Consider the following 9675-nt stretch of genomic DNA (forward strand, 5'->3'; position numbering starts at 1 on the left):
CACGTATAGTAATGGCCTTGGGTATTCTCGTAGTGAATGAATCACTACTGCCGCCAGACGGTTATAACTAAACTGTCCTGCCTGCTAATTTGGCTGCTTCCTCTCGGCTCCTCAACCCTTACCCTAACCCTACACAGGGGCATGAGATGATAGTTCTGGTGTTGTGTGCTGCATTACGTCTCAGTACATTTAAAAGTGTTGTTTGTCTCCCCAATGTCTCATAGTTTTGTTTGTGTCTGTAAATCTTGTTGAGTCCTGTTAAATGTTTTTGACGTGTGTGCTTTGTTGCAGTGATGTCCTATGTAGTAATGTCCTCCCTCCTGTCCCCCCCCCTCCACACCCCTAGAACGTCCCCATGGGAATGCCTCCTTATATGGGCTCTTTCCCTAACCCTGGACTCTGCATGGTAAGACACCCCCCTCCCCCGGTCTCTTGACCAACCTTTAGGTCTCTGACCTCGGTCAACCTAATGACCTTTGACCTTTAGGAGCACCTAAGATGGCCAATGACCCCTGTAGGCTGCCCATCAGCTCTCAACAGGTCCACTGTGGTATCTCACTACTCTCATTTCCTTCCACCACCTGTCTCGGTCTCATTTCCCTCTCTCTCTTTCTTCTCTCTCTTCTGGCTCTCCTCCCTCTCTCTCTGGCTCTCCCAGCCTGGGGCCCCCGGGGCTGGAGCGCCCATGATGCCGATCGTCAGGCCAGGTTTCCCTCCAGCCGGGGCCTCCGGAGCCCCGGTATGGACTCAGACACATCCCATACACACTAACACACACATCATCAGTCATGCTCTCATCCGAGCCCTATCATACTGTCCTGTTATGCTGCACTGAGGAGGACCTACAGATTTCTCATTAGTGGTTAGGCTACTCAGAGCTGCAGCTGTACAGGGTACTGACATGGTGGCTTCATCTGGCCAGCATACACACTCATGCCAACATACAGACCTGTACCTGTAACTATCCCCTATCTCATCCCTAGATGTCTCCAGGCATGACCCAGAGCCCCCGCAGGCCTCCGCCCCCGAAGAATGCCCTGGATGATCTCAACATCAAAGACTTCATGTAGACCTCCCCCAGGTACACCTCCCCTAGCTTTAACACTCCTTGGTACACATCCTCCTCCAGCCCAGCCTCCCCCATATACACCTCCTCCTCCAGCCCAAACCCGCCCTGGTACAATTCTTCTCACACAACCCTGCAGGCTGAAACTGGATTCAGAAACTTTCAGATAGTTACAATGTAAAACCATTTTTAATAAGTTTAAAGGTCCCATGGCATGAACATTTCACTTTGAGGTTATTTAACATTAATGTGAGTTCCCCTAGCCTGCCTTTGGACCCCCAGTGGCTATAAATGTTAATAGGTGTAAACCAAGCCCTGGGTATTCTTCTCCGCCTTTGAGAAAATGAAAGCTCAAATGCTCAGATATGAAAATCTTCCCCTTCAGTCGTCATAAGGGGAAAGGTTACCTCCCCTTTCTCTGCTTTCCCCGCACATAATTTGGCCCACCAATAAAAAAATGAGTTACGACTGTGCGAGCGCGATATTGGTTTTTCCTCAATACATCATGGCTTGTAAACGACCGACGCTTGGCAGTTAGCCCCTCCTCTCTCCTCCTCATAGCATTTAACCCTTGTGTTACCTTAGGATCATTGGGACCGTTCAGTCATTGTGACCCACCGTTGTGTTGCAACAACGTTACCCAATACAAAAACAAAGTGCAGCATTTTCTTTTAACCTTTGCGTTGTGGGGGGTCTGAGACAGCCCGACGGTTAAAAGAAAATTGTTTGTTTTTGTGTTGGGTAAAGTTGTCGCAGCACAACAATGGGTCGTTGTGAACCTTCGGGAACACAAGGTTAAAACTACAGACACAGAAATGGCACGCCTTAAGGAAAGCTCATTGTGGGACTGCTTGTAGTGGCTGTAATTCTGCACCAAGGCTGAATTTCGGGAAAAAGACTTCAGATACAGTTTTAGGGGACCACTAAGGCCTATATAAGAACATCCACAAACAGCATGCCATGGGACCTTTAAAGATCAACCAACATTGTTGATAAGTCATGCCGTCTCTTTCTCCCCTCTTCCAGCAGTTGTCGTTGTGGATATGGATGTGTGCCCTCGTTACCCCACCTCCCTTGTCATATCCCAGCCAATCAGCCATCAGCACTACTCGGCTCCTCCCTTCTTAAACTCCCTTTCCGTCTAATGTTGTAGCACAAATTGTGATTGTGAACTCATAGATACAGAAATCAAAAACAAAAACAGTGTATGTGCGTGAGTGTGTTCTTCAATGTTATCCTTGACTTAAAGTAAGAGAAAAAAGCACCATAAAAAACAAGTGTATTTAGATTTATTCAGGATTTTCTGCTCATCAGCTGACTTCGAATGGTGGATATGTGTTTTCCCAGGCGAAGACTGTGTTGTTTATTGTGGACTGTTTTTGATGTGTGGCCAATCCCTGCCCTTTCCCTCACTGTTGTCCAGTCAGATGCTGAGCTGTGTATATTACATCCCTCCATGCTTGGTTCTCTCCCTCCATCCTACCAGCCAGACTCTCTGACAACAGTTACAGGCCTATATAGGCCTGCAATTTTCACCACAAACTTTGTTTTACGTAGAGACAAATCATGTCAACTCATGCTTTCTGTTGATCTTATTTTTGTTTTATATTTTGTCCCTTTTGAGGATTGTGACTTACATGCAAAACTTGTTGACTATGTTCGAATTGACATATGCATCATTTTAAAGATAGATTTCACCTATATTTCTTTAATATTTATTTTGAATGAAATTGTATCATATATTTTTGTCATGTTTATGAATTCCATGGTGGAAAAAAAAGCCCCTTTTCCTCTTGTACATAATCTCATCTGTATTCAGAGGCAAGTTTTAAGGCAAACTCAGCCCCAAGTATTCCCTATTGCTCTCCTTGGTGGTGTGGAGTGGTACTGCATCTTAGCATGTCAATCCAGGTTGACCTGGGCTGTGTTCCAATACTCCACCTTTCTTTGTCTCCTTTTCTTGTCTCCTCTCCAATTCGAACAACAAATGAAATCCAAAAAGTCAGCAAGCATAAACCTCCACATCTTGCTTGCTGATCAGGGGTTGCAGAGAGAAAGGTACAAGGAGGGGTGGTGTGCAAAGAGATGGGCCCCCTGGCCCATGTGTTTGTGAAGCAGATCAGTGTGGTTGTACAGTCTCTAAAGGTGGTGCTAAAGAAGTCTTTCACTGTAAAGCACTCAGATATACACTGGATGTTTGTGTTTTTTTTCTCCAAAAGTGATTACTGTATCTTAATCTGTTGTGAAAAAGACTAATAAAACAAGAATGTGATGAAATGTTTATCTGGGTGAAGACTACAGTTGACTCTTACAACACATGGTGTGAGGATGGCATGACGCTCCCAATATAGCAGTGACCTAGATCCCCCTGTGGAATGCTAATTACAACAGCATTCTGCCATGCCCTACTCATGACACTGGATGACATCTGAGTTTTATGATTTTACACACAAGACAAAATGTAACAACTACTTTCAGATAGGTGTAGGTGTCCTGACTTTTGACCCACACACACAGATGTGTGCATAAATCTATCTTGTATTGCATAGGAGGCTAAGTTTGATATATGACATAATGACCGCATGTAACTCATGAACCAACCCCCTGAACAATTCTGCTAATCGACAAGCACAATTCCTGCTTTACACTCAAATTGCAGTTCTAAAACACACTTTTTTCAAAACACTACACACAATTCTCTGCATTTGGCACAATTGTCATGAAGAAAACCTTTTGTTTTCACATGGAACACACTGCCATTCAAATACGCACATTGACTCACTCAAACAATTAGCAATCAGAGCTTTAGCGTAAAAGGGCTGTTTTGGACGAAAGGGGGAGGACGAATTTGGTCCAAAAAATCTCAAAATCCAATCCAAAACACGCCCGCAGAGGGGACTCTGATGAACAGGCCAGGCCAAGTTTGGGGCCTCTGGGGCCTTCCTAGGCAGAGTTATGGGCCCGACAAACGGGGAGGACGAATTTGGTCCAAAAAATCTCAAAATCCAATCCAAAACACGCCCGCAGAGGGGACTCTGATGAACAGCCCAGGCCAAGTTTGGGGCCTCTGGGGCCTTCCTAGGCAGAGTTATGGGCCAGACAAAAGGGCAGGGCGAATTTGGTCCCAAAAATCTTCAAATCCAGTCCAAAACACGCCCGTAGAGGGGACTCTGATGAACAGGCCAGGCCAAGTTTGGGGCCTCTGGGGCCTTCCTAGGCAGAGTTATGGGCCCGACAAGAGGGCAGGACGAATTTGGTCCCAAAAATCTCCAAATCCAATCAAAATCACGCCCGTAGAGGGGACTTTGATGAACAGCCCAGGCCAAGTTTGGGGCCTCTGGGGCCTTCCTAGGCAGAGTTATGGGCCCGACAAACGGGGAGGACGAATTTGGTCCATAAAATCTCAAAATCCAATCCAAAACACGCCCGCAGAGGGGACTCTGATGAACAGGCCAGGCCAAGTTTGGGGCCTCTGGGGGCTTCCTAAGTAGAGTAATGGGCCCGACAAAAGGGCAGGGCGAATTTGGTCCAAAAAATCTCCAAATCCTATCCAAAAAACGCCCATAGAGGGGACTCTGATGAACAGGCCAGGCCAAGTTTGGGGCCTCTGGGGGCATCCTAGGCAGAGTTATGGGCCCGACAAAAGGGCAGGGCGAATTTGGTCCAAAAAATCTCAAAATGCAATCCAAAACACGCCCGTAGAGGGGACTCTGATGAACAGAGCAGGTCAAGTTTGGGGCTTCTAGGGGCTTCCTAAGCAGAGTAATGGGCCCGACAAAAGGGCAGGGCGAATTTGGTCCAAAAAATCTCAAAATGCAATCCAGAACACGCCCGTAGAGGGGACTCTGATGAACAGACCAGGCCAAGTTTGGGGCCTCTGGGGGCTTCCTAGGCAGAGTTATGGGCCGGAGAAAAGGGCAGGGTGAATTTGGTCCAAAAAATCTCCAAATCTAATCCAAAACACGCATGATGAGGGGACTCTGATGAACAGACTAGGCCAAGTTTGGGGCCTCTGGGGGCTTCCTAGGCAGAGTTATGAGCCAGACAAAAGGGCAGGGCGAATTTGGTTCAAAAAATCTCCAAATCCTATCCAAAACACGCCCATAGAGGGGACTCTGATGAACAGGCCAGGCCAAGTTTGGGGCCTCTGGGGGCTTCCTAGGCAGAGTTATGGGCCCGACAAAAGGGCAGGGCGAATTTGGTCCAAAAAATCTCAAAATCCAATCCAAAACACGCCCGTAGAGGGGACTCTGATGAACAGGCCAGGCCAAGTTTGGGGCCTCTGGGGCCTTCCTAGGCAGAGTTATGGGCCCGACAAAAGGGCAGGACGAATTTGGTCCAAAAAATCTCCAAATCCAATCCAAAACACGCCCGTAGAGGGGACTCTGATGAACAGGCCAGGCCAAGTTTGGGGCCTCTGGGGCCTTCCTAGGCAGAGTTATGGGCCCGACAAGAGGGCAGGACGAATTTGGTCCAAAAAATCTCAAAATCCAATCCAAAACACGCCCGTAGAGGGGACTCTGATGAACAGGCCAGGCCAAGTTTGGGGCCTCTGGGGGCTTCCTAAGCAGAGTAATGGGCCCGACAAAAGGGCAGGGCGAATTTGGTCCAAAAAATCTCCAAATCCTATCCAAAAAACGCCCATAGAGGGGACTCTGATGAACAGACTAGGCCAAGTTTGGGGCCTCTGGGGGCTTCCTAGGCAGAGTTATGGGCCCGACAAAAGGGCAGGGTGAATTTGGTCCAAAAAATCTCCAAATCTAATCCAAAACACGCATGTAGAGGGGACTCTGATGAACAGACCAGGCCAAGTTTGGGGCCTCTGGGGGCTTCCTAGGCAGAGTTATGAGCCAGACAAAAGGGCAGGGCGAATTTGGTTCAAAAAATCTCCAAATCCTATCCAAAACACGCCCATAGAGGGGACTCTGATGAACAGGCCAGGCCAAGTTTGGGGCCTCTGGGGCCTTCCTAGGCAGAGTTATGGGCCCGACAAGAGGGCAGGACGAATTTGGTCCAAAAAATCTCAAAATCCAATCCAAAACACGCCCGTAGAGGGGACTCTGATGAACAGGCCAGGCCAAGTTTGGGGCCTCTGGGGGCTTCCTAAGCAGAGTAATGGGCCCGACAAAAGGGCAGGGCGAATTTGGTCCAAAAAATCTCCAAATCCTATCCAAAAAACGCCCATAGAGGGGACTCTGATGAACAGACTAGGCCAAGTTTGGGGCCTCTGGGGGCTTCCTAGGCAGAGTTATGGGCCCGACAAAAGGGCAGGGTGAATTTGGTCCAAAAAATCTCCAAATCTAATCCAAAACACGCATGTAGAGGGGACTCTGATGAACAGACCAGGCCAAGTTTGGGGCCTCTGGGGGCTTCCTAGGCAGAGTTATGAGCCAGACAAAAGGGCAGGGCGAATTTGGTTCAAAAAATCTCCAAATCCTATCCAAAACACGCCCATAGAGGGGACTCTGATGAACAGGCCAGGCCAAGTTTGGGGCCTCTGGGGGCTTCCTAGGCAGAGTTATGGGCCCGACAAAAGGGCAGGGCGAATTTGGTCCAAAAAATCTCCAAATCCTATCCAAAACACGCCCGTAAAAGGGACTCTGATGAACAGACCAGGCCAAGTTTGGGGCCTCTGGGGCCTTCCTAGGCAGAGTTATGGGCCCGAAAAACGGGGAGGACGAATTTGGTCCAAAAAATCTCAAAATCCAATTCAAAAAACGCCCATAGAGGGGACTCTGATGAACAGGCCAGGCCAAGTTTGGGGCCTCTGGGGCCTTCCTAGGCAGAGTTATGGGCCAGACAAAAGGGCAGGGCGAATTTGGTCCAAAAAATCTCCAAATCCAATTCAAAACATGCTCTTAGAGGGGACTCTGATGAACAGGCCAGGCCAAGTTTGGGGCTTCTGGGGGCTTCCTAAGCAGAGTTATGGGCCCGACAAAAGGGCAGGGCGAATTTGGTCCAAAAAATCTCAAAATGCAATCCAAAACACGCCCGTAGAGGGGACTCTGATGAACAGAGCAGGTCAAGTTTGGGGCTTCTAGGGGCTTCCTAAGCAGAGTAATGGGCCCGACAAAAGGGCAGGGCGAATTTGGTCCAAAAAATCTCAAAATGCAATCCAAAACACGCCCGTAGAGGGGACTCTGATGAACAGAGCAGGTCAAGTTTGGGGCTTCTAGGGGCTTCCTAAGCAGAGTAATGGGCCCGACAAAAGGGCAGGGCGAATTTGGTCCAAAAAATCTCAAAATCCTATCCAAAAAACGCCCATAGAGGGGACTCTGATGAACAGGCCAGGCCAAGTTTGGGGCCTCTGGGGGCTTCCTAGGCAGAGTTATGGGCCCGACAAAAGGGCAGGGCGAATTTGGTCCAAAAAATCTCAAAATGCAATCCAAAACACGCCCGTAGAGGGGACTCTGATGAACAGAGCAGGTCAAGTTTGGGGCTTCTAGGGGCTTCCTAAGCAGAGTAATGGGCCCGACAAAAGGGCAGGGCGAATTTGGTCCAAAAAATCTCAAAATGCAATCCAGAACACGCCCGTAGAGGGGACTCTGATGAACAGACCAGGCCAAGTTTGGGGCCTCTGGGGGCTTCCTAGGCAGAGTTATGGGCCGGAGAAAAGGGCAGGGTGAATTTGGTCCAAAAAATCTCCAAATCTAATCCAAAACACGCATGATGAGGGGACTCTGATGAACAGACTAGGCCAAGTTTGGGGCCTCTGGGGGCTTCCTAGGCAGAGTTATGAGCCAGACAAAAGGGCAGGGCGAATTTGGTTCAAAAAATCTCCAAATCCTATCCAAAACACGCCCATAGAGGGGACTCTGATGAACAGGCCAGGCCAAGTTTGGGGCCTCTGGGGGCTTCCTAGGCAGAGTTATGGGCCCGACAAAAGGGCAGGGCGAATTTGGTCCAAAAAATCTCAAAATCCAATCCAAAACACGCCCGTAGAGGGGACTCTGATGAACAGGCCAGGCCAAGTTTGGGGCCTCTGGGGCCTTCCTAGGCAGAGTTATGGGCCCGACAAGAGGGCAGGACGAATTTGGTCCCAAAAATCTCCAAATCCAATCAAAATCACGCCCGTAGAGGGGACTTTGATGAACAGAGCAGGTCAAGTTTGGGGCTTCTAGGGGCTTCCTAAGCAGAGTAATGGGCCCGACAAAAGGGCAGGGCGAATTTGGTCCAAAAAATCTCAAAATGCAATCCAGAACACGCCCGTAGAGGGGACTCTGATGAACAGACCAGGCCAAGTTTGGGGCCTCTGGGGGCTTCCTAGGCAGAGTTATGGGCCGGAGAAAAGGGCAGGGTGAATTTGGTCCAAAAAATCTCCAAATCTAATCCAAAACACGCATGATGAGGGGACTCTGATGAACAGACTAGGCCAAGTTTGGGGCCTCTGGGGGCTTCCTAGGCAGAGTTATGAGCCAGACAAAAGGGCAGGGCGAATTTGGTTCAAAAAATCTCCAAATCCTATCCAAAACACGCCCATAGAGGGGACTCTGATGAACAGGCCAGGCCAAGTTTGGGGCCTCTGGGGGCTTCCTAGGCAGAGTTATGGGCCCGACAAAAGGGCAGGGCGAATTTGGTCCAAAAAATCTCAAAATCCAATCCAAAACACGCCCGTAGAGGGGACTCTGATGAACAGGCCAGGCCAAGTTTGGGGCCTCTGGGGCCTTCCTAGGCAGAGTTATGGGCCCGACAAGAGGGCAGGACGAATTTGGTCCCAAAAATCTCCAAATCCAATCAAAATCACGCCCGTAGAGGGGACTTTGATGAACAGCCCAGGCCAAGTTTGGGGCCTCTGGGGCCTTCCTAGGCAGAGTTATGGGCCCGACAAACGGGGAGGACGAATTTGGTCCATAAAATCTCAAAATCCAATCCAAAACACGCCCGTAGAGGGGACTCTGATGAACAGGCCAGGCCAAGTTTGGGGCCTCTGGGGCCTTCCTAGGCAGAGTTATGGGCCCGACAAGAGGGCAGGACGAATTTGGTCCAAAAAATCTCCAAAGCCAATCCAAATCACGCCCGCAGAGGGGACTCTGATGAACAGGCCAGGCCAAGTTTGGGGCCTCTGGGGCCTTCCTAGGCAGAGTTATGGGCCCGACAAAAGGGCAGGGCGATTTGGTCCCAAAAATCTCAAAATCCAATCCAAAACACGTCCGCAGAGGGGACTCTGATGAACAGGCCAGGCCAAGTTTGGGGCCTCTGGCGCCTTCCTAGGCAGAGTTATGGGCCCGACAAAAGGGCAGGGCGAATTTGGTCCCAAAAATCTTCAAATCCAGTCCAAAACACGCCCGTAGAGGGGACTCTGATGAACAGGCCAGGCCAAGTTTGGGGCCTCTGGGGCCTTCCTAGGCAGAGTTATGGGCCCGACAAGAGGGCAGGACGAATTTGGTCCAAAAAATCTCCAAAGCCAATCCAAATCACGCCCGTAGAGGGGACTCTGATGAACAGACCAGGCCAAGTTTGGGGCCTCTGGCGCCTTCCTAGGCAGAGTTATGGGCCCGACAAAAGGGCAGGGCGAATTTGGTCCCAAAAATCTTCAAATCCAGTCCAAAACACGCCCGTAGAGGGGACTCTGATGAACAGGCCAGGCCAAGTTTGGGGCCTCTGGGGCC

At 49.5% G+C, this 9675-nt stretch overlaps 1 protein-coding gene across 15 annotated transcripts in view; it reads left to right on the forward strand.

The window, feature by feature from the left end:
- The window catches only part of LOC146287598 (clathrin coat assembly protein AP180-like), a 38905-nt gene extending 35558 nt beyond the window's left edge, over positions 1-3347 (forward strand). For 10 of the 15 annotated variants that reach the window (XM_084700062.1, XM_084700058.1, XM_084700063.1 and 7 more), the window contains 4 exons: positions 347-406; positions 659-739; positions 984-1081; positions 2093-3347. In XM_084700062.1, the coding sequence (XP_084556188.1) occupies positions 347-406; positions 659-739; positions 984-1070 (228 nt within the window). In that variant the 3' untranslated portion in view covers positions 1071-1081; positions 2093-3347. The remainder of the gene's footprint in view (positions 1-346; positions 407-658; positions 740-983; positions 1082-2092) is intronic. The other 5 variants (XM_084700067.1, XM_084700069.1, XM_084700059.1 and 2 more) reach the window with 4 other exon arrangements.
- The last annotated feature ends 6328 nt before the right edge of the window (positions 3348-9675 follow it).

This window comes from Hypomesus nipponensis, chromosome 6, assembly GCF_054491055.1.
Source record: "Hypomesus nipponensis isolate SF chromosome 6, ASM5449105v1, whole genome shotgun sequence".
NCBI lineage: Eukaryota > Metazoa > Chordata > Actinopteri > Osmeriformes > Osmeridae > Hypomesus > Hypomesus nipponensis.